The 24,703-nt window shown below is 44.8% G+C and overlaps 1 protein-coding gene across 2 annotated transcripts in view; it reads left to right on the plus strand.

Annotated features, from left to right (window-relative positions):
• The window catches only part of PATJ (PATJ crumbs cell polarity complex component), a 156,322-nt gene extending 137,735 nt beyond the window's left edge, over window positions 1–18,587 (plus strand). For both annotated transcript variants that reach the window (XM_075037253.1, XM_075037254.1), the window contains 9 exons: window positions 1,065–1,212; window positions 2,356–2,442; window positions 5,219–5,336; window positions 6,909–6,949; window positions 7,235–7,357; window positions 8,452–8,556; window positions 11,859–11,962; window positions 13,668–13,791; window positions 15,499–18,587. In XM_075037253.1, the coding sequence (XP_074893354.1) occupies window positions 1,065–1,212; window positions 2,356–2,442; window positions 5,219–5,336; window positions 6,909–6,949; window positions 7,235–7,357; window positions 8,452–8,556; window positions 11,859–11,962; window positions 13,668–13,791; window positions 15,499–15,645 (997 nt within the window). In that variant the 3' untranslated portion in view covers window positions 15,646–18,587. The remainder of the gene's footprint in view (window positions 1–1,064; window positions 1,213–2,355; window positions 2,443–5,218; window positions 5,337–6,908; window positions 6,950–7,234; window positions 7,358–8,451; window positions 8,557–11,858; window positions 11,963–13,667; window positions 13,792–15,498) is intronic.
• Window positions 18,588–24,703: the final 6,116 nt, after the last annotated feature.

Consider the following 24,703-nt stretch of genomic DNA (forward strand, 5'->3'; position numbering starts at 1 on the left):
CATATGGTTGCTCTTCTGTATTGCCAAAAAAAATTTATTTTCTCAATTACAAATCATCATGTCATTATCCTGGCTGCGTATGGTCAGTAAAGTTTCCACAGCAGTTTTTTACAAGAGTGGCGATGTTTAACCCAGGTGTTGTGAGCAGATTGTGGGTTGGGTAATTAATTTAGCTTATGTAAATTACCCTACAGATGGTAATAGCAGTCTCCAGCCCTCCCGCGTTTGCTCCTGTGCAAAACTTTCTGTACCAAGTGCTTTGCTTGTGGGGATTTCCACCTTAGAGGTAGCCCAATTTCTGAAATCAATTAAGTGATACCCAGGTATAATTCAGGTTGTGAAGTGGTGTGTCCTTCAGGGTGAAGGATACCAAACGCCAAATCTTGGCATTGCAGCTGGCACCAGCTGACCCCATAGCGAGCACCCAGGAGCTGGGGCCAGCACAGAGGGGTCCTGCGGCCTCCGGGAGGGGATTTCCCCTGCGAGGAGGCTGGAGCTGATAAATAAATACCTTCCCTTCATCTGCGTGGCCTGCTGCTCTCGCAAGCCTCGCTGCCTGCTGCAGGCGGACAGCCGCAAAGCTGGATTTTCTTCTGCATAACTCATGTGCAAACTATGAAAGTCTTTTCTGCAGACTTCTCCCTGTTCTTCTGCTGGGGGCCTCCAGGCTTCTAGAAAAGAAACTGAGCTGAACCTTTAGGGGGAATACAGAAAAAAATCTGAGGCTGCATAATTCATATCAGGCACATCAGGAGATAGTTTAACTCCATCTTAGACCGATCCTTGGCTTCTTATTCATACAAGTGGTATTTTTCATGAATCTTTATGGATCATACAGTCAGAACTAACAGTTCAAGGGGAAAGACAGCATTAAATATAGCAAAACGTGCCTTGGTTTTAAAACTCAAAGATTTTTTTACACTCAGACGGTTGAATGGGGTGTAAAACTAGTTCTTCCTCTGCTCACAGGTTTCTTTTAATGTCTCTTAAATGCAAGTAATCTAAATTGGTCTCCCAAAGAATATTGCATTGTGTAATTAGCCATATGCTTCTTGCATTGTTAGAAATGGAAGTGGAGTGTTTATCTCTGACATTGTTAAAGGAGGAGCTGCAGACCTAGATGGAAGATTAATTCAAGGAGATCAGATTTTGTCTGTAAATGGAGAGGATATGAGAAATGCCTCACAAGAGACTGTTGCCACCATACTTAAGGTGAGTGCATAATACATTTTAAATATTGAGTTGCAGTTACTGACACTATGCAAGGTAATTATCCTGAAGTGCTATTTACACATACACAGGAATTTCATCTGAAATAACTTTGGGAGATTCATTTAAAATCACTTTTCCGTGTATATTTAGAAGTGGGATGATGTGAAGAAGGGAAAACAAAGACACACGTAGTATTTAGGCATTTATTTGAAAACGCAACTGTGTATTTCATACATTAGAAAAATATTTGGAAACCTGAGTGGCATACAAAACAGAACTGAAATCAAATGCCTTTGGCTTTGCTGCACTAACCTGCAGCTATAAAATGGCAGCTTAAATCTGTTTCTGCACAGCTTTCCATCTTGCAGGAGTGATTTTGTACTCTGAAGTTGTACAGTCTGGAAAAAGTTGCCTTTTTCCATTAAAAAGCATGTGGCTGCTTGAGTCGGAGGAGAGGGCAGGGGACGGCCTGGCTGCAAGTGCCTGATGTTAGCTCCTCCGTATGGCTCCTGGGCCCGACAGCCTGTACCGAGGATGAAAGGACGGGTGGGAACGATGCTGCAGACCCATTTCTGTTCAAAACTGCATCTGGAGACAAGGGTTTTTTCCCTGCCGTCACCACTAGTGTTTCTGCATATGACTTCTTTTGTTCTTGAAGGGAAAGGCTAATTATTTCCTTGTTTTTTCCATTTGGGGTTGGTACCTGGCCAAAAGTTTACCTATTTAAGAATTGGAAATTGGTGACATGAGTGTACGTTATTAAGTTGAATGCATATGTATTAAATTCACCCTTTTCTGCAGCATTTTTCCTCTGAAGTGTTTTTCATGAGTATTGTTTGTGGCAATCGTCTGTTAAAGAGTTGGGGGCTTTTTGTTTATTTTTATTGAGTAATTGGCCATCTACAGTTCGCCAGCGGGAAGATGCATACTGACTTCAGCAACCAGGATAGACCTTCAGAATAAACCTAAATCCAGGGATGGGCACTTTTTGTATTGTCTAAATACAAATGTTAATGTTTTGAGCATTCCTTGTGGTTTTCTTCACGGAGTTGTAGTGCTGAATATAAACAGAATTCTCTCCAGGAGAGCGTGAAATATCATATGTCTACTTAAATGCTGTACGTTGTGGGTTTTTTTTCCAAGTGTGCCCAAGGCCTAGTACATCTTGAGCTTGGGAGACTGCGAGCTGGATCATGGCTATCATCACGGAAAACATCTCAAAACAGTCAGGTTAGTGACAAATTCATACGTATAAAATGGAGCTGTGAAGGGCAAGGCACGGGGACAGTGCACAGGCTTGCACGTGAGGCTCAGTCCTTCCATAGACGCTTACTCCTGAGGATGTGGAACAAAATATTTTATCACCATAATTTTCTGTGCTGAACTGCAAAGTAAGTGTCATGCTGAAATGCTGATTAAGCAGAAGAGCTAGTTAATGTATTTTTTTGTTTAAGGAGTGTCTTCCTGAGACACACCAAAAATATGTAATATATTTCTCAAATGATGATGTCCAGAAATTTTTTTAGACCTACAAAAAATGCTGAATGTCTTTTCTGCAGCTGTTTTGTCAATCAAAATGAGTTAATGAAACTGAACTGTATCTTTGCCTATCTTATGGCAGAACCACATGAGAGCCGCTTTGCTCTCAAAGAAAACACAGAGCAATTTCCTGCTTCACTTGCTTTTTACCTGAAGCGAGGACAACAATTCATTTTTCAATCAGTGCAGGGCTTTTCCCCTCTCCCCGTGCCCCCCAATCAGCTCGGACACCGATACCATGAGTATTAAAGTCCAAGTACTACAAGGGAGAAAAACAAGGCAAGATGACTTAGAAAACTTTTTTAAAATGGATTTTCCTTCCGAAGACTGACTTGCTTTGCCATGATATTTAAGCTGCCAGTGTCCCCGAGCGAGACGAGCCGTGGTTCGCGGCAGTGCTATTGCTGTGGAGTATTTTGCCCCCTCTCTGCCCAGGGGCAGCTGTCAGGGACCCGGGGAACATTTGCCCACACGCCTCCCTCTCCCACTGATGTGTGAGCAGGCAGGAGAGGCTGCACACCGGTGGGGTCCAGCCCAGCCGCCACCAATGCTAAAAGAAGGGCTTAGTTTCGGAAACGGAGAAGGAGGAGCCGTAGGAGGCTTAGGGGTGACATAAGTTAAAGCAGGAATGCTTTTAAGGAGGTCAGTAAGAGGGGAGGCTTGTCCTTGATGTCGTGTGTGAACAACCCAAAAAGGGCGCCAAAATCATAAGCGTGTGGCGTGATTTCTTAACTTTCCAAAGGCCAGCAGCGATCCAGCCTGCTGTCTGGGTGGGTGAGGTATCAGGAAGGGCTAAAGCCATGTGGGAACAGCTGGGCTAAGCCCAGCTTTAAAAATAATGACTAAATATCATTGGAGAAACATCTGCACTGCGTGCAGCAGGCAAAGAGAAATGAAATAACAGAGGGAAATTATACTGATTGCATTAAGGAAAGACAGCAGTCTTGAGTATTACTTTTTTTTGGTCATTGTATCAACAGCTAGCCTAAGCAAGAGCAATGTAATCAAAAAGTGACGGTTAAAAATTATCCACCCAGTTTTACTGTGTAAAACTCATAGCTGAAAGGGAAGCAAAATGCTATAGTATCTAACATGATTCTAGGTCGAAAGTCAGGTCAAACAGCGTCATCCCCCTTTCTTTGTAGCGTAAGAGGCTTTTACAGCAACCTAGTAATTTCTGTATTTCTTTTAAAACAAGAAATCTTAATTGCTGTTCTAAATGCAGAGTCGTTTTAGAGTCTTCATCTCACTGCTCCTAAGTGACTTGGTAATTTTGAAAACTGAATAAATGTTTCTCAGCAAAACCGTTCCAAGAGTTATAAAAATATTGGCAGATAATACAGCAAATCAGCTTGAATGATTTGCACAACTGCGAGCGACGTTTTAGAAGCTGCTGGCCAAGAGCATCCAGAACTTTTGTCCTCACTTGGCTTTTTTCTTGGTTCGTTGCATACCTTTAACAGTAGAAATATAAGCCTTGTGGTGCAGGACAGTGATTTCTTTCACGCGCATTGCAAATTATGTTAACTGACCCATGAATTGGCAACTAGAGGTGGAAATTGTGCTCTGCCTGTTGTTCATCACTGACAGCTGCACGCTGGTCAGTTAGGATAAATGCTGCCAGAGCTTTTGATTCACCACCTAATGCATTTAGAGGGAGAAAGCTCTGCTGTGGGCAGAGAAGTATAGACCAGATCTTTGTTTTGTATAAGGCGGCTTACTTGAGAAGGTCTGGCCCTCGGTGAAACCTGTCATTCAGACGCATTTCCTAAATTGATAATGATGTTTCCTCGAGGGGCAGAGTCTGAAGATAAAGCCAGGTACGGAAATAGGGAAAAGGAGGGCTGGAAGTGGATGGCCAAGAATTGGTAACGCGCACAAGCAGCTGTCTTCGGAGGCTCTCCCTTTTGTCACCTGGCATGTTATTCTGGAAATAAAAGTAGGTTCTTGGTCAAATGAAAGGAGCGGGGTCAATTACAGGACCTTGTAATCAGATAATATATTCAGCTAAAATAACAAAGCCTGTAAATTACTGCCCTGTAACGAGGTGGGTGTAAGTGAGGTGCCTGCTGGCTGCATCGTGGGGACGATGCCCACAAGCTGTAGCAGCAACCATCATCTCCCCTTCTCCTCAGGTTTGGAGACACACTGGGAATAAGCAAAGGAGGGGGTTAATCCTCCTTCCTTAAGCCCTCTAGAGCAGACCCGAACACAACGTAGGCATTAGGTGTGCACCTTGGGGAGTGAAGCGCCGTTGTGCAGTGAGCAGCGCTGTGGGTGTGCCTACAACTCGGGGATGGATTTTGGTAGGTAGGAAATGAAGTTGGAGGGGTTTGCACTTGTGTGGCCGATGTGGTATTTCCAGTCTGGTTGGCACAGAGCACAGCTGCACCCATATGTTGCAGGAACTGGTTTAAAGTGAACGTTTGGGTTTGACTCACAGGTTTTGATTTATTTTTAACTTCAGGCGAGCCAACAGAGTGTCCATAGCCACTTCCACCCTGCGCTTGCTCCGGTCCTCTCTACCTTACAGAATTTTGTCAGCACAAAAAGATCTTCAGCAGATGTGTCTCAGAGAAACTCAGGTATAAACTGGGTGGCTGTCAGAATAGCTGCGTGTTATTTGCTTTATATCTGTCCTGTTTTAAAAGCAAAACTGAATACTTGAATCTGGTTTTCCTACTCAGCCTCCCAGAAGACGCACCACTGATGTTTTAAGACCTGAACACTTTCCAGCAGATGACATTATTTTTATGTCTACCAGTAGAGTAATGGCTCCTCTATTTTAAGTGCAGAATTCCTGCGCCCCGCTATTCCCCGACGCCCTTGTCAGAGGCTTAGCACAGGCAAGGTTCTCGCATTAGAAACAGTTTTCTCAGGGAATAAAGCTGCCACCACTTCATTTATATCTTTGTTGCTCTTGAGTGTATAAAGGGGTGTTTTGTAATGAGAAAGTCACAATGCCCAGTTTGCAATTTGCAGGTTTAGCAAGTGTTAAATCTACAACCTGCAGTAGCTTGTGGAGAGTCTGCTCGTTTGTGCGCTCTGACCTGCGTCAGAAGTTGGTAACCTCTGCTCGTGTCTGACCGTGGGCAGAAGTACAAGACGTTTCTTCTGCCAGTTTGCATGCGCTAGAGGAGGCACGTGGCTTTTTGGGCAGCCTTCCTTGTGCCATTTTGAAGGGCCCTGCAGCGCTGAGAGTGCGTGTCTGCACACCCTGATTCGGCGTCCCTGGGGCTGGGCTTCTCACTGCCGCGGACCTCGCAGCACCGCGGCAATCCTGCCTTGGGTACTCGGAGCAGATATCTGCACGAGCACACATGCGTGGCAGTGGGAAAGACCGATATGTATTATTAAGAATCATTAACTTCTGAAAGAGACTAATTCTGCCTGCCTTCCAAAAGGTTCTTAAAATAGTTTAATTAAAGCTGATAGAATTAGGGGTTGGTATAGCAGAGCCCAGGACGTGACTACACCATCAGCTTGGTAGGCTGTTTGGTCCCAGTTTGAATGATTCCTTTGAAGTGACCCCCCTTTTTTTTTTCTTGGGTTGTTTCTTGTTTTTTTTTTCTTGGGTTTTTCTTGGTTTTTTTCCTTGTTTCTTTTTTTTTTTCCTTTTTTTCTTTTTTTTTTTTTTTAATATATTTTGAGTATTTTTAAATGTCCTATGGCTAGATATATGCCAGCCAGACTTCCTGGCTGCCTATTATTTACTAATACAGCACAAATTAGAAGAGGAAATCAATGGAACCTCAACAGTCTCAGACCAGCCGTGTGCCCTACCCTTTGTGGTAGGGACACTGTGATTTATGAATAATAAGCCAATCTTTAATTGAGTGAAATGCACAGTAGGGCTTTTCTTCAGGCCGGCAGAGTGCTGCTATTCAATAGATTGTGGCGAGCAGCCGCTGTGCTACAATGGGTGTCACGGTGGCATCCGTCAGCCGGAGTGATTACATCCGTATTCATCTCTGGGTGAAACAGAAATCCCATCCTCCTCACGTGAGCAGCGCTGCCTGGTTTGGCACAGGAAGGCTTCGCTTCTGCTTGGTGATAACTCTTGACTAGGCAGCAAGGGACCATTGTCACCTGACAGTGTTATCTCTTAATTATATTATCTCTTAATTACAGAAGCTAATTGTTTGTTTCTTTAATAGTAGGAGCAGATATGGGCCCAAGGACTGTGGAGATAACAAGGGTCAGTGAGTTATTTTCTATCAATTCAAAAAGCTGACACCTTTAACTGAAGTTGTTAATTTTTGTAGCATTTCTCAGAAGTAAAATTGCATTGTTTACGTTTGCAATAGGTTGTTGGATGTACGCCTGTGTAATGGGGCCTGCGTGCGTGAGGATGCGTGTGTCTGTCAAACCTATCTATTTTCTCCCTGTTTCATAAATCAAATGAGTCAGTTATTGCTATACACTGAACAATGACCTCTACGAGTTCCAATTGCAAATGTTGTTTTGTTTTGCTTTGTTTTAGGGACCAAATGACGCACTTGGTATCAGTATAGCAGGAGGGAAGGGAAGTCCATTAGGAGATATTCCCATCTTCATTGCTATGATTCAAGCCAGTGGTGTGGCTGCACGTACCCAAAGGCTCAGAGTGAGTAGAGGGGTCCTCTCAATATTTCCTATTTCATCTGCCATGTGTCCCACAGAGAAGGAGCCTCAAGCAGTTCTGTATGTGCCATCACTTTGTAATGTCTCATAGATTACTCTGCCTCTTTGTATATAAAACCAGAACAAAAAAACCAAAAGCTGCCCTTCTCTTCCCTTTTTAATTATATTTCATCTTGGGATAATGGCAAGTGTTGCCCACATTGGAAAAGTGACATTAAGAGAAAGAACATAAATGCATTTGCAGTGGTCTTTGAATGTATATGTTCATCCAGACCCAGGGAGGGCAGCAACAGGCTCTCTGGAAACCACAGGCATTTTGGGGACTGCAGACTGGGCATCATTTAGAGCTCAAACCAGGTAGAAACCAGATCGGAAGTTAGTTATTTGATCTTAAGGCCCTTATAAAGAAATGTCAAAATAAGGCACTTACGTCAGACCCACAGGATATGTGGGTTTCCAGGAATGACCATGGTGAACACTTTCAGTTTTGCAGAGAGTTGTAAGGAATCATTAGTATTGAAAAGAACTTATCATGCAGATACATAGGATTGCTTTGGCCCATGAGATTCATTAGTACATGCTGCTACATTCATGCCGTGTCTCTAATAGAATTAGACAATAGCACTAAGTGCCAGGGTCAAGATCATTTTTATGTATTAGAAGAAGAAATCATCTAGGTTAATTAGATTAATATCAGAAGTGCCTGCTTTCCTATACTGCATGCAGCATGTGCATCCATAATCTGTAAGAATATGAACTTGTCTGCACATATGAACACAAATGAATCCTTTCTGGGTGGGAGGACAGCAATGAAAATCTCACTCTCTCTGCTTGCAAATGGAAATAGTAAACTACAACCCATCTTTGTTTCTCTGATTGCATTGTTATTTTTAAAAAATCCGTATTGTACTTGCTCTGAAGAATGGTAAATGATCACTAGCAATGCAGAATTCTCACAAAAGGGATCCTGCAAAAGAGAAGCATGACTGTGCAGTGCCAAGTTCACGAGAATTTTAAGCATTCTTAATTTTAATTTTCCCTAATGCTAGTAATTTTCCATTACTGTTGTACTTTTAGGTTGGAGATCGGATTGTCAGTATTAATGGGCAACCTTTGGATGGGCTGTCTCATGCAGATGCGGTTAATCTACTAAAGAATGCTTATGGGAGCATTATCCTGCAGGTATGGTGATAAATTGAACATGCAGCTGCATGAGGGTAGATAAATGGCATTCGGGGAAAAAAAAAAACCCTAAGCATCACTGGCACAAGGCATCACAGAATTGCAGGGTGCTTGCTGATGGGAATTACACAGAATGAAAGCAAGAAATAATTTTCATTCAAAAATTCTTTATTGCCATTCATACAGGCTGTGAGCATGATTATATAAAAGCATAACAAAGAGAACAAAATAACTTGTTGCTACACATGATAAATCAACAAGCTTGCAAGTTTTTTTTAATTTGAAGTTAACTAGGAACAAGAAATTACGTATGTGTATATGTGTGTATGCATGTAACTAGACTGTGACCAAACTGCCCACAGTGTTAATTTCCTTGTTCTTGAAAGGGATAGAAGAAAGAAATGCTAGCAGTATTTAGTAAAAATGATAGCATCATCATTAAGACAGTGCTGCCTAGAATAGATTATTCTACAGGTAATGAATAACGACACTCAAGAGAGAAAAACCAGTGTTATCACTGCTGCATTTATACATGTTCTGCCACTTTGGTTCTAATTGCTGCTTGCCACTATATTCATCTTTAGTTTATTTTTATGTTTACACCAAGAAATGGGAAAAATACTTGCCAGAGAGAATTCAAAATACTACTCATTTGCAGAATTATTATAACAATTGGAAAACAAGCTTAAGACATACCACTAAAATCTACTCTAATTTTCTTTATCATCGCAGCATATTGGATTGGAACACATCTTGAGAGATTTTTTTGCAAGCTTCTTGCTTGCATTACAACACAAATGTGACTATAAAAAATGGGGGAAAAAGAAAAAAAAGGAAATTAAATGATAATAAACTTAGTTTTAGACTTGCTTATTCTTTGTTTTGTCTACCCATGAACTGCTGACCTGGTAAGTGATGAGCCAGTTCCAGAGCAGATGGTGTACTTGTGTAGTTCCATTGCAGTCAAAGGAAATACACAGATATACACCAGCTGAGAATTTTCTGTTAAATTATAGTTATCATATTGTTACTAACGTTGAGTAATTTCACTTTTCGTGTCAACAGTATTCCCTGAATAGAAAATGAAAGCTTGCTGCAGAACCCAAAATTGCTAATCTTGAAAGCTGTAATACAGTGTATTCCACCTCATCATGTATTTAAAAATATTCCTGATGAAGCACGCTGTCAGTTGGTCGCTCACATGAACAAAGAGGTTCTTCTAGAAATGTCTTTGGGTTCATCAGCTGATGGTTTTTCTTCCGCATTTTTGCTGTCTAGCTTAAAATGGGCTTAATACTTTTTACAGATGATACAGGTTTATTCTGATAGAATAGAGTTTATTTTCCTCTATTAAAAATGTGTTATGTGACGGTAGGATGTTATATTTTAATACCAGCAGGGCCTAGTGTCGAAGCCCTGCCGTAAGCGTGGTGATACAGTTACCTGACATGCTAACTGCAGGTACTTCTTAATCACCAGATTGCCTTTTTTTTTTTTTTTTTATTAAAACAATCTAAATGGAATAATCCTATCGCTGTGATAATCATGACTGATGTGTCATTAAGTAATTCTATTTATTATCAGGTTAGACCACTTCATGGCAAACTGCTTTGAAAGGTCAGATAATTGCGTTCAGTGGGGTGGAAAGGCTTATTATCAGTACGTCCTGGGAAGGATGGTAAAGGAGTTTGCAAATGCTGTTTGCAAATGGGAGATTAGGGTCTCAGGGGAACAATCATCCCTTTCGGCTGTTTTGATGCTTTGGTTTAATTTAATTTCTTTTCTGCAGGTGTAGTAATGAGATAAGGGGAAGCTTTTTTACAAGGTTGTTGAACTCTGATACGTTCTTACTGCCAACTGAAGATTTTTGAATATAGATTTATTTTGCCCTCATTTTATTTAACAACAAAATATGACAAATACTGGCTGGCACTCTTTCCCCTACTGCAGCGGGAAGGAAAACTTAACGGTGTCTTTGCTGGCTGAGCCAGGTGCAGCTATCTTGTCTGCTGGACCCCTTCATTTAGGGCATCCAAGAACCTGAGTCCTGGGATGCAAAATTTGCATGAGAACTAATCTTCCTTCCTAGAAAATGCTACCACCCTCTCGACTCCAAGTGATTAGAAAGAGGGAAATATTGTTGTGGAAGAATCGTGAGCATTCATTTAAAACGGGGGATTTATATGATGGATTTTTTATTTCAAATAGGTACATTTCCCGTAAGCCATGTTCACAGCAAGGAGTGGAAAAAGTACCTGTTAATTTTGATAAAATAAGGCCATAGATAGCTAGAGGAAATATTGAAAATTTACTTACTGGGTATTTCTCACTGTCTCTGAGCCAGACTCCTGCGCTGTACAGTAAATGTCAAGCAGAGAAGAACATCTCATCACAAGGACATGGAGTTAGGGGATAGCCATGGCATGTAGTTGTTAGGAAATTGATGTCCTTTCAGCTGTAAATACTTAAAATCCAAATCACTTCATAGTGGTTTCCTCGAATTTTTTCCAGAAAAAGCAAAGAATAGAAAATTAGCATGCAGTGAAAGGTTAGGAAAAAAAGCTGGAGTGGGCAATGACACTTGGTGTTTAATAAATCCCACTGGGCCTGCAGGCTACAAGCTTTTATCCTTATGAGGCTAAACGCCTGTGAATGGCAAACCCCAGACCTCAGCATGCAAGTAACTGTTTTCTCAGTACAGCTACAGTCATATTTGTAACTTAACGCATACAACATTGATATGGTTGCTTTAAAAAGCCTGAGCAAGTTTGCTGCCCCACAGCCTGTCAAAATGTCATTAACTCTATTAATTACTGTGTGGTGGCAATTCATGATGGCTTTAGAATGATGCAGGAACCAGAACTGGGAAGTTTAAGAATCCAGTTTGTTGGATTCATGCTGGAAATTGCAGAAGAGTTGAAACCAAGGATTAATTTCTTCCCTGCTCAGCAAGCAAACCAATCTGAGGTATTTCAGGGCATTTGCCCAACAGTCCCTTGGATCTCTGTATTTTGTCAGAGGCTAAGGTGCTCTCTGTGGGATACCTTTCCTTTCAAGCCCAATTCTGGACACCTTTTGTTGACTCTGAGACGTACTTATTTCCTTGACAAAGTAACCTCTTTCTCTGGATTATCCAGAAAGACTGTTCTCCTTTGCTCAGCATCTGAGTGATAGTCATGTAAAGGCAAGAGGAAGCTTCAGCAACTGATTTTCCTGATGTATCAGCTATTTTCTATATAATTAGCCAAGACGTCTGGTATTAAGTGAACACACATAGTATTTCATTGCATCCTTCTGTTTAGGTTGTGGCTGATACCAACATCAGTGCCATTGCTACCCAGCTGGAGAGCATGTCTGCAGGATGCAACCTTAACTCTTCTTCTGAGCATCCTTCTGAAGATCCCGAGTAAGTTCATACTTAGTCTGCATAACTGGGGTGGATTTCTATGCACCATGCAAGGGAAAAGCCTAGGGTGGTGAAGGAGGTCTCTCCTGTTGCTTTTCTCTCTAATTTTCCATCACCTTTAAAATGAAAACTGTGACCTTCTCCAAGCTGATTATGAACACGTGTCCATCTTCACCTGGTGACAGAAATTGCTTGAGTAAATAAGCACAAAATGTGTTTCCAGGCACTAGTTCTGGACATTTTCAAAAAAAATTGTCTCCTTTCTTTTCTAACAAGTTATGCTGACATAACAGTTCTGCCCTTGTCTGTTGGCTTCCTTGTCTGAAAGGAGTTATGATCGTAGCAATTTGAAATAATTTGTCATTGGCAGACTAAGGCAAGAGGTGTTAAAAAGCCTGGTATCAGAGACAAATGTCTCAAAACATGTCCCAGAACTTTCTTTGTCTTTTGAATCTTTTTAGCTTTACAAATCGAAAAAGTCTGATTAAAAAATTTTCTACTTACAGCACTTCTGTATGGTGATGGAAGTTAGAGATCTAGCCCTCCCATGGCCATGCATCATTCTCCATCGTGTGCTTTTTAGGGTAGCTTATAGCATTCCAGTTATCATTTTGAAATTCATTTGATCTTCATTTTGGTTCATTAGCTTCATTATGTTCTTCATTTTCGTTCTTTGATTCATTATATTTATTTTAAGAAGCTGAGATGCAAGTTGCTGCCCTACCTCAGGGGGTTTTGAGTATAAAAGTTAAGCTATTTATGCTGCATTCTCTAGTCTTACCATGTGAGATACTGTTTTTATTGCTGCTCTCAAAGGAGATTTGCATACTTCATAAAAGGATTTGTGTTCTCTTTTCATATCAAAATAGTAAGGAACTTTGAATGTGAAAATATGAAGCAGAATTAGGTAGGCATATGCATTTGTTCTGTCCTAAAGAAATGGCTAGGTACTAGTCATCATAGGCTACACCTTTATATAGGTGGAAGATGCCAAACAGCGTTTGTCCATAATAATGCTTTCCAAATATGTAGAAATTACTTTTTCAAATTCAAGATGGAGATATAAGTGACTGGTCTAAATTCCACCAAAAATCTTCCTTTGCTCAATGTAGACAGTAAAAGCCCCTGAAGAGAGGTCAGGCTCAAAGCGATGCACTAAGTGAGGGGGGCTGGAGTCAGCCTCTGGGGTTACGAGGCACAGGGATGCAGGTCAAATATAGGTTGTTAGAAAACAGCCCAAAGAGCCTGCAGCAGAGCTGAGACTAAACACAAGTGTTCCTGGCTGCACCCTGTCTATTAGACTCATTCCTCTGAAGTTATAAAATAAAATTATGCTGTAAGGAAATTGTTGCAGTTGCCACTTATGCAGACTAAAGATGACAGCTTGGCTGGTAAGAAAGCAAACTCTCCTTTACGTACATGCAGCGACTGCAGATGAGGGGAGTCTCACTTCTGCATCAGAGATAAGTGCTCTTGTTGAGCTCTTATTAAAAATAAGTATTTTCAAAGCGAGGGGCTGAAGTACACGGAACAGCGTTTGAACTCCGGGCTGTGCAGGAGTGTGTTTCAATGCAAGGGCAAGAGTCATGGTTTGTGACTGTATGAAAAACTTCTTGACAGATAAATATCTCTGTAAGTGTTCCTTCTGCATAAAGTCCCTAGAGACAGACTTTGCTATTCTAAGTGATATTTATTGTGTTTTCAGAGCACCTCAGCCTAAGATTATTACTTTGGAGAAAGGCTCTGATGGACTGGGATTTAGTATTGTAGGGGGGTATGGAAGTCCCCATGGAGACCTGCCCATTTATGTCAAGACTATATTTGCCAAGGTATCTTTTTTTTTTTTCCCCCCTCCCTTTTTCTGTATTATCTTTAAAAGTAAACCTAAGATTTGGCTTGGATAATATATTATGTAGTAGAAAGCAAAATGTACTGTCTAAGTGCATTGATGTGAGTAAGTGGACCCAGAACTCACAGCCGGCTTCTCAGTTTATATTTCACATTACTGATGGCTGAAACAAGATACTTTATCTCAGCAAAATTGCTCTGTGTACTTGGGAAACTTGGTTTTATACATTAAAATATTTATAAGGCAGTTTTATATCTGTAAATCTCAAAGAGCCTTCCAAGAGGTATGGAGGCATCACTTTTCCCACTGTACAGAAGAGGAGGCAGTTGCAGAGATGCTGTATCTTTGTGGCTGAGCTTTAGCTGGAAAACCAGCAATAAGCTCCTGTGCTCAGGTAGTCACCTCAATGAGAAAAAACACCGAAATAGGAAAACGCCGTACTTTGTAGCTTGATAATGAATTAGCTTACGCATCGGTGCTGGCTTTAGTTATTCTCCCTTGCTTCCAGCTTCTCTCTCGTGTGTCTCTGTGTGTACTCCACTCCCATGTGCTGGAGCCGCTCACGGCGCGGGCGTCTCAGCCCATCTCTGACCCCAACCCTGAGTGTTGGGGAGGAATTGGGGGTCCCGGCCAGGTACAGCCATGGAGGGAGAAGTGCCCCTTTTCCCACCCATTCCCGTGCTAGAAATGTGCTCAGCGTGGGCCAGCAAGATACATCGGGCATGGCCGTGTGAAGGGAGTTCTGGAATTGGGGGGGGGAGGAAAGGAAAACAGTGGGAATTAGGGATACTTCCCATAAGTAACTTCAAAGTCAGTCGCACACAGTTGCTTGTCCCATGCCTACTTGCTGTCACTTGTGTCAGCACGTCTGGCAGGGTTGATGACATAATTAAGAAAATTTTGTCTGAAGGTGGAGTAGAAGTCATGTCTCCTCTGCTTCTGTGATTCCGGGGCTCAAACCACAAATAGCTGGTCTTCTTAAAATTTGCAATTATTAACATAGGAAGATACTGTTTCTTTAACCTGGTGCTTAGATTTACAAGTTTCTAGATGTGAGCACAGCTGAGAAACCCTAAGTGGAAGCTAGAACACACTGCAGTCACTGGTGGGGTCCCGGAGCAGAAACGGACACCATGAGCTGACCCCTGGGCAGGGCAGGGCTCAGGATTTAGGTAAAAGAGCTGCACTGAGGCCTCTGGAGGAGAACAGCCACTTCTAAAGCTCTGTGGGAGCTTCTCAGGACCTTCAGCAGAGCCCAGCTCCATCCAGGGCTTGGGGCAGTGCCCGGGCTGTTCTGCTGCATGAGCTCTGCGTCCCGCTCCCTCCCCGTATTTTAACCCATTTCTCAGCACTGGCTGCGGAGTACATTTAAACGCTGCTTCAACAAGCCTCCTCATAATCAGAAAAGCCAGAAGGAGTCTTTACACTGCAGTTTTTTCAGGGATGAGCCGATCCTCTTCTTCCCAGGGGTGTATCACCAGACCGTGCAGGGCTGGGTAAGCGGGGTCAGCGATGAGCAAGGGTCGAAGCTCTCAGGGAGACTTCAGCACTGTCACTTCCCACGTCCCCCACCCAGTTACGGTGGGATTTCCAGTGCTGCATCCCTCCTCATTTCATCCATCAGCATTATGAGAGACGGGAGGGCTCCGTGCTACCAGCCGCTAACGAATCACTTTGCCGTTTGCAGGGAGCAGCTGCGGACGATGGCAGACTGAAGCGTGGTGATCAGATTTTAGCAGTTAACGGGGAAGCTTTGGAAGGTGTTACTCATGAGCAAGCTGTAGCTATTCTGAAGCGCCAGAAAGGAACTGTAACATTAACGGTGTTATCATGAATGTCATTGCGCTTGCAGAGATAAAAACAATTATTTTAGAACATCAGTAGAGCTATAATAATACTGCTCAGCCCTGAGCAGGATGTAAAGCAAACCCTGGCAAAAATGAATTAGTATTCACCCCATCGCCAGAAAGGGTAGTGTGCATCTCGAGCTTCATTTAGCCTTCCGCATTTATCATCCTCTCTCCCCACCCTCCCCTACTTCTGGTGGCTTTTGAGGTTTCTCTGGACAAGTTTAATTAAGAAACTTCAAAGAACAATATCCATTTTAGTTTATTTATACATCAGTTTATCCCCACTAGTCTGAACCCTAGTTACAGTCGCTGAACCTGGAATCAGTTCGCACACAAAAGAGAATTTAGATCATCAACTGATCTCATCTGATGAGCAGAAATAAATGCCGAGTGACTTGTCATCTCACTCATGATTTACTTATGCTAATTGTCCTTTCAAGTATGCCAGAAAACATTAGCAATGTAATTAAATTACCACTGTTCCAAATGATGAAATATCAAATTCTCCTCTGGGAAATTATTTGTGCTCGGCACAGTAAGTCTGATAGTCAAATGTGAACTTCTCATGTTTATCTCTTTGGGTAGGTCTCTGGAAGTTAGTCAGAGGTAATTACTGTGATGTGTCAATTTGCAGCCTTTAGCATGAAAAATAAACTAGGGGAGAGGGAAATCTATTTTTTTAGGCTTTTAAAATGTTTGAGCCTTTTCAGATATTTAGGCAGCATGAACAACAACAACCTATCTTGTTCTATTCTAATTATATTTTTAAAGAAGAAGAAATGTGCTGATATATGCCAGGCATGTTGCATACAAAGGCAGTTGTTGTTGTGCCAAGTTGCAGCATAATTGTTCATCCTGAAACTTTAATGAAGACAAAAAGTTTGCTTCAGCAATGTGATCCTGTAATTCTAGTAATGATGGTGAGTGGTCCCTCTGCACTTTGTCTTTAAGGCTAGATGAAGTTAATCCGAACTAGCAAACCGTTTTACATTTCCAAGAGTCTCCTCAGGATCAGATAGTGCAGGAAAAGTCTTTCACGGATCACAGAGGATGCTTCTCTCTTGGGGCTGCTGGAGTTCAATTTTGGATAATACCAAATAATACCAGGCAATGGTGAGATGATCGCTGCAGAAGACCGCTGCAGCAGTTTAAGATGATGTCCGGCGAGTCGGACGTCTCAGTTGAAGCCCCCAACTACTTTTTTGGTTTAAGTTAAGCCAGGCAAGAGCGTGCTGAAGCTGACAAGGAGCCTTCCCAAGGCCTGTCCCGCTCTGCGTGGTGGAGGTGGGATGCAGGTACGTTCAGCCAAAAGTTAGCAACTTCGTTACGTGTCACAGCCGTTCCTGCAGTGATTATATGACCGTGGCCTTAGTGATTTAGCAAATGAATTTGGCAGGCAGATTAATGGCAATGTAAGTCATTGTGGTTTAATCTTCCTATCCAGAGGAGCAGTAGGGTTTTAGAGGAAGCAGCCCAGTCTGATTTGGACTATTTGGTATCATTTATAATGATGATGTAGCTTGGAGAAATTAAGGGGGAGGGGGGTGGTTGGTGGTGGTGTCAAAATTGGCTGCTCATTTTATGTGAAAAATCCCTGGAATTAAGTGGAAAGAAGATTCAAAATCTGCAGTGTAAAAACTGAGTAGTGCAGGGTTTGTGTTAAAGGTACTGTTGTTCACCATGTTTTATCTACAGTGGGTATTTCCGTATTTTATGTAAAAGAATAGGTACTGAAGCGAGATGAACTACACTGAAGCAAGCTGTGGTTAGCTCTCGTTGAAACCGTTTTCCTTCTTTCATTGAAAAGTTTTCTTTAGGTAATCACAAAGTGCATTTAGCCTGCTGGAACAATTAGTGGGTATTCCATTAGCAGTGCCTGGAAGAGACTTCCCATTTTCAATGGATTCCCACTGTACTATTTGATTTGCCAAGTGAAGTGTTAGTGGAACCTTGATTGTAGATGCACAGAAATATGTCCAGATGTAGCAAATGGGAGAATTTTTAACAAACTGCCTTTGGTTGCAAAAGTATTCAAGGTATGCAGAAGTTAAAGGCGGGTAGGTGAAATGTGAAGAGGTACCCACAGAAATACTGTATGGAATTTATGAACAAAATGTAATGATTCCTCTGTCTGATTATGTTTTTATAACTGTTGCATTCCTACTTTAAGATGCTGCCACATTTAATCTAGGAAGTTTTACACAGCTATTTATTAGCCTATTATGCACATACTGTTCGTATACATAAAGAATAGAATTTATGGGCTGAGGTATTTTGCACTTCTCATTGCTCAGAATGAGAGAGAACATTTTCTGCTTCTTGTAATTTGCACTTTGTGTGTTGAATATATTACTGCCAAAAATTATATTGCAACTAATTGATAAACCAGTGACCATGCGGAGAAGCGTGTGCTGTATGTACAGGACCAAGTTAGATAATTAAATTTGCATTACGCTTGTCTGGGTTGAGATGTTCTGGTTTGTGTAAAACTTTATTTCTGTGTAAGGGAAAAAGCAATTAAACCTTCTGATTGTATGTTTACGTATATCAGTAAAATGAGACATTTTATGATTTCAGAGATTCTAAATAAATAAAGCTCGGTTACATAAGTAGTTGTGCCTTTTTTTTTTTTTTTTTTTAAAAAGTCACTGTTAAAATCTATTGCATGAGGCGTCTTTGTTTGCTATTCCAAGTAGGGCTCGTGATTGCCCTTCTCGGGGAGCAGGAGTGGCGGTCACCATAGGAGTGATGGAAGGCTGCGGTGACAGCCAGCCAAGGCTCTGCATCCAGGTAGCAGGATTGCTCCCGAGTGAGACGGTCACGGGGAGCCATCCCGTGCTCCGTCAGAAAGCTACAGCCACCCATCGGGGTGGCTCTAGCCTGGTAAGTAGTTTTTAATCAGGGCAACACCAACAAAACCAGCTCTGTTGAGGGACCAGGGATCTGGTGCACAGGCAGCAAAAGCAGGGGAGGAAGGCGAAGGTGCAGAGGGATAGTTATTGTGCCAGGAGGAATCAAAATCAACACGAAGGGTGCTTGCAGGAGGAGTAGCTATACCGGAGGTGGCTCGCAACCCTTCAGAGGTGCCGCTCACCACCACTTCAACTCTCGTGTACCGGTGGGAAGGGTTCTCCTGCCTTGGTTTGAGGACTCAGCCGTCAGAGCCTTTTCTTTCAGACAGGCCACGTGCTGTTCACAATCCCTCCATCAGCTTCCTCACCTGGAGAGACAGGGAATAACCTGCAGTTTGCAGTGACACTGTCGAGAACATCCTTGACATCACCAGGAGCCATCTTAGGACGGTTTGCATTTTTTGGCTAACTCTGCAAAGAAAAGGGCAAGTTACGCTTGTGTTTAGACTTCTTCCAGAGGCTGGAGTTGGGATGCTGTAAGTTTTTGTGTCCTCCCCACCACGTGAGCTTGCCAGGGAACAAAGCCCATCCAGGCACGATCCCCGCTGCCAAGCACTGAGCTTCAGAAGTGCCCGCTGGGTACTGCCCGAGACGTGAACCGTGGTGGTGGAGGCTGCGCCGGTGCGGACAGCCGGTCAGCCTGGAGGGATGAGGGCACCCTGTCACATTGTACTGCTGCATAAGGAATCCCTGTAATGCCTCTAAATTCCCTGTAATTAATCCAGTGGCGATTACTACCCTGGAAGTATGACATGTATAGAGCCTGTTGAGGTAATATGATTATGCCGAGATGGAGCAGTTAATGTACCTTCGCCTGAAAGAACTGGAATGAATTAATTTAACGTTACACATGTATAAAACATTAGTTTTTACAGTTGTGCTGAGCATTGATATATAATTCCATTACCATCTTTCTCCATGGTTTCACACTTCTACGTCCATAATTTAGCTGTATTTACATTCTGGTTAAACACTGTCACGGTCATTGTTTTTCCTCTTAGCAGCAATGGACATTTTGTTCTCTCTGTGATAGCTGGACCTTTTAGGATGGCAACAAATCAGAGAGCAGCATCCCAGATGGAAAAGGAACAAGGATCGCCTTGACTTTGCCTTCAGCCTTGTCCAAGCGGCCTCCAAGGTCTCTGCTGCTTTCGCAAGTCTGGTGGGGTTGAAGCAGAGTTTATTCCTGATTCCTGCACAAAAAGGAAAATATGCAGTGGCAGCATAAAAACCTCTTTATTCCTGATAGCGCAGCACCTGCTGTAGGTGCTGTGCCTCTGTAACTGCTCAGTTAAAATTAAAAATCACATCCTAATCAAAGTAACCGTACCAATTAAAACTGCATTGACACAGGGTTATTCTGCTGTGCTTCCCATCCGCGATGCCCTGGGCAGGGTGCAGACCTGCTGAGCTCGGCTTTTCCTTGCCATCACATCCTAGGAAACAGACTTTCTCTCCAGAAATGACACGACACTGCATTTGCTTTTACAAACTCATCAGCAAGCTGCCACGAGGAGGTAAACCAAAAAAAGAAGAGGTCCTTGAAGGTCTCCTTTTTCCTGAAGAAAATGTACTTTTGGGGAGGGTTACTTGTTTGCACCTCGAATGGAAATGGTCTCTTCCATCTCCTACAGCCGTTCATTGGCTTTTTTTTTTTCTTTACTTCTTTTTTAACACTTTGATGTGCAGGTATGACAGGCCATCTGCTGAAAAGAAACATAAGTGTAGAAGACGGGTTTCTCCTGGCACTCTGGGAGTTCGTTTGCTGGAGGTTCTGGTTTACTTGTATGCAGCAGAAAAGGAGCTGCAAATAAATTCCCCTAAATAGGAATATTACGCTATCCTTCCCGCCTTGCCCCTCTCTGCCAGGTGGGCTTTTTTACAGACTTATTTCCATTCAAGGAAAAAGGACACTGGATGCTCGTGTGCGACGCTGCTCCAAAAATGCAATCTCAGCACAAATCTCCCTGTGGACGGGAGACGGCGAGAGCGTAACGCCGCACCTGGGAACTCCCGCGAGACCCCCTCGCTTCTTGAGGATATACTGGCCTGGTGTCTGCTCACTGGAAAGCAACTTTAGCCAGTAAAAAGTGCATGGGGGTCAGGTTTATTTCTGAGTTGGGGGCTTTACTGCTCCTGGCAGAGAAGCAGGAATCAGTGTGCCACTCCTGATGCTCACAAAAACCCCTTCGCTTGCTGCATCGGGGGGAGCAGATCAAACTGGGCAAATTATTATTATGTGGGCAAACATTTTGTAATATTGCTGGTTTTTACATCGGGGAGTGGGGTAGCAAATGGGGATGGTTGCTGTCTGTGTCGGTGTTACCCTGTGCAGGGTAAAGCGTGAGCTGTTGTTGGTTGCGTGTTGTTTAACCCCCTCCACGCCAGACGTCCCCCTCGCAGGTCGCGGGTGCTGGGGTTACGTGGTCCCTGGTCTTTGGGTGACGCTTGGGTTTCAGTGACGTGTCAGCAGCTGGTCCTCATCTCCTCGATGGCTTGAGCCCACCCTGCCAGAGTTTTGAGATCCACCCTTACCCTGCAGACCGGCGGCTAAAAGCCTATTCTTCGTTTATCATATTTCTCTCATCTTTCTCAAAATGGGACTATAAACCTTGACATGGAAATATTTGCCCTTGAAAACATAATATTCCCTACGAGCATTTTCAACTATTAAGAAATCACTTAGTACTTTTTTTATCCTTCTTTTCATCCCACCTAGCAGCGTACGGGGGAGACATACCAGGGGATGTCACCAGCCCTGGACCAGGGGATGTCACCAGTGCTGGACCAGGATGGGACCTGGCGCATCCTCACCGAACCGCTACAGACACCAGCCAGGGAAAACTGCGCAGGCCCCGGCCGCAGCGGCTCCTGGCGTTGTGCTCCTGCTGCTTTTTCTGCTGAAATGGCACTAGATGGAGCAATTGACAAAATATTGTATTTCTGCTGCTTTCAGCTGGGGCTTGGTGGCCCTGCCAGAGGGGCTGCCCCAAGGGATGCTCCGAGGATACTCTGTCTTTTCCCCTGCAAATAGGTGGGTGCTGCAAAAAGGAAGAGACACCGGAGTACTACGACGAGAGATTTCTAGGAGGTGAAATCACGGCCCATTTCAGCCCTGCTGATAACTGCCCTCCATCCCTGGAAAAAGCAGGGCCAAGCAGCCCCTCCGTGCCGAGCTGTGGGGACAGGACGGGGTGCTGGGGGGCAGCTTGGTCCCACGGACCCCAAAGCAGAGGTGCTGTCGACGTGCCCCCGTGGCAGCTCATTCCCCTGGGCAAATAAATCTGCCTTTGCCGCCGAGACATTCATCTCTTCTAATAATACTAAATTCTGCTGATAGTCACTGAACTGACACCATCTAATCCGCCGATGGGGCAGTTTCTGGGTGATAAACCGAGAGGTGCTGATTTTCCCTGCCACCCGCGTGGGCAAGACTGGAGGAGGAAAGAGAAAGCGGAATTTATTGTGTTTCACGCCCTGTGCTTCAACTGAGACCCGGGAAAGCTGCCGGTCATCGGTTTTGCCTCTCCCCCAGCGTTAAGAGGCTCGTCCCAGCACCCAGTTGTCACCCCACAGATGTCAAAGGAGCCGAGCCAAGGCACGTCCCCACCGCCTGGGAACGGCCCGCTCGTTTAATTAACCCCAAAGCTCGTGTTCACCGGTTGCATGGGGCTCTGTGTGCGCATCGGGCTGGAGGTGCTCTGCTCCCTCCTTGCGCTTTGAACGTGGCCGTGGCCCCGTTTCGGAGGCCGACGGAGATTTCTTGCCCGGCTCTCCCTGTGCCTGCGTGTCCCCCCCGGGGGTCCCGGCCCCACTCCTGCCCTGCCAGAGGGAGCAGGGTCTTCCCCTACACCATGGGCTGAGGATCCCTGATATTTACAGCCCAAGAGACGAGTTAGCCTTTATCAAAAGCTAACTGCAATATTTAAAGTAGCCTGGATAACGTTAGCAAATAACTGCAATTCTTTTATCCCCTTTTCTGCACTACACGGTCTTCAGCCGATGCCGAGGAGCCATCGGCATCCCTGCAGGGACAGCTTCGCCGTTTCTTTTCCCAGCCGGGGGCCCGCAGCCCCTCGCACGAGACCCGTGATGTTTTTACCACCCGGCAGACGCGGGCGCTGAGCACAAGGCAGCCTTTTGTCTGGGCCCGCCGGATCACAGGGACCGCGCGTTTAGCCACGGACCGGGCGTTTTCATTCCTCGCATATCTTGCAGCTGAGGTCAGGACGGCGCGGGGGCGGCCGCGGGGGCTGTCCTGCTCCGGGAAGGGGGCCACAAGCATGGCCGCATCTCCCCCCAAATTTCTGGATATTGCCTTCCAACCCTAGTCCTCCCCAGGGAGGCATCGCTCCCGCGCCTCGCAAGCGGCGGGAGGAACAATTTGGGATCGTCTGGTTTTCGGCAAGGAGGTGGAGGCGGCGGGGGGGAAGCGGCCGGCTGGTTTTTTTGCGTGTTGTATCTGGCGTGGGTATCGACACCAAACCACGCGCAGAGGGCAGCTGGTTGGGGCGAGGAAGGTCTCACGTGGCTCTGGCCGGGTCCAGCGCCGGCGAGGTCGGTCAGGGCACGGAGGAGAGCCGGGGAATCATAGAATGGTTTGGGTCGGAAGGGACATTTAAAGGTCATTTAGTCCAGCCCCCCTGCACCGAGCAGGGACATCTTCGGGTAGATCGGGTTGCTCAGAGCCCCGTCCGACCCGACCTGGAATGTCTCCAGGCATCCAGGGTCCCCTTCTCCCCAGGATGGACCTTGGGTAGAGTTGGCTGGTTTTCCTCTGGCATCTCCCTATTGGCAGCGCCGTCCCCCCTTTCCCATCCCCGTTCCGTCACCAAAGCACTCGGTGCCCGGCGTCGCGCTCGGGCAATCCCGGCATCCCCGGGGACGCCCGACGGGCTCACGTGCGTGAGGGTCGGGGGACAGCATCCAGGTGGCGGAGGGCTTTCGCTGAAGGTTTTCAGTAAATTTGAAGGGAAAAACCAGAACCACTGGGAGTCATCCCGTTTTCAGTCCCAGCACGGATGCTGAGGGCTATGCAGAGCGACGTCGTTCCCCATCACCGCGGAGGTGCTTCGGATGAGACCGGCAGAGTCCCTGCTCCCCTCCTTGCGGCAAAAGAAAGGGATACACTAGAAATGGCCATAAGGAGAGTGGAAAAATCACGTTCAGCTGCGTTTCTCGTCGTTCTTTCCCTTCATAGCTAATCAGCTCCTAGATGGTGAGCCTGTAAAGATCATTAGATTAATTTCTTTCCTTGCTGTGACTTAATTGTCTCCATTTGTATTGTACAAAGCTCGCACTGGGGATGTATTTTTGCTGGCCTATATTTAGTTTGATCTCTACCATGATATCAAAATATATAAATTAAGGCTGGCTCTCGGGCGCTTCACAGCACTGAGATCCCGCAGATAATTTTTGTGTTGGCTTTGTGCCATCCGGTACTTCGACAGCGTGATGCTGGGCGCTGGGAGATGCTGAGGGCAGCGTCGAACCATCGTCCGCAGCCCCTCGAGGTCCACGTAAAGGGAGAAGCTGCTCCGGGGGGGTCACCCCGTGGGAGCTGCTCCTCCCTGGGGAGACGGTTCGAGGGCAAAAGAGGGAATATAAGGCAAAGGAATGAAAATAAACATTCTGGGATTGTACGTGTTAACCAGCCTGGGCTGCAGGGATGGGAATGCGAGGGAAAGGGGGTATTTGGAGGGAGGCAGGGGGTAGGCGGCAAAGTCTGTGCTTCCTCGCTGCAGAGCTGCAGCATGCCCCCAAATTAACGTCCCCTGTCCCAAAATCGCACCATGGCGAGCTCGATATCCCGAGGGATCCCGCAGGCAGGAGGAGGCAGGCGCTTCCCAAAGCCACCCTGATCCTTAGCAGAAAATCTCCCACGTTTATTTTGATGAAGGCAGAACGTTCACCTCCCTCTGGGAAGCAGAGTCAGAGTGAAATTCCTCTCCGCCAGCACGGTTCCAGAGTTGTCGGGGGGGGGGAAAAACTCAGTGAAAATTGTCACAAAATGGTATTATGACTCTTTTTGTTTGCAGCTGGGGCCTGGTGGCGATGCAGTGGGTGCTCACACCGGTGCTGGGTTCTCAGTGCTCGGCACCCGGGAACGCAAATCGGGGCGATTCCTGCA

The sequence above is a fragment of the Buteo buteo genome, chromosome 10, assembly GCF_964188355.1.
Source record: "Buteo buteo chromosome 10, bButBut1.hap1.1, whole genome shotgun sequence".
NCBI lineage: Eukaryota > Metazoa > Chordata > Aves > Accipitriformes > Accipitridae > Buteo > Buteo buteo.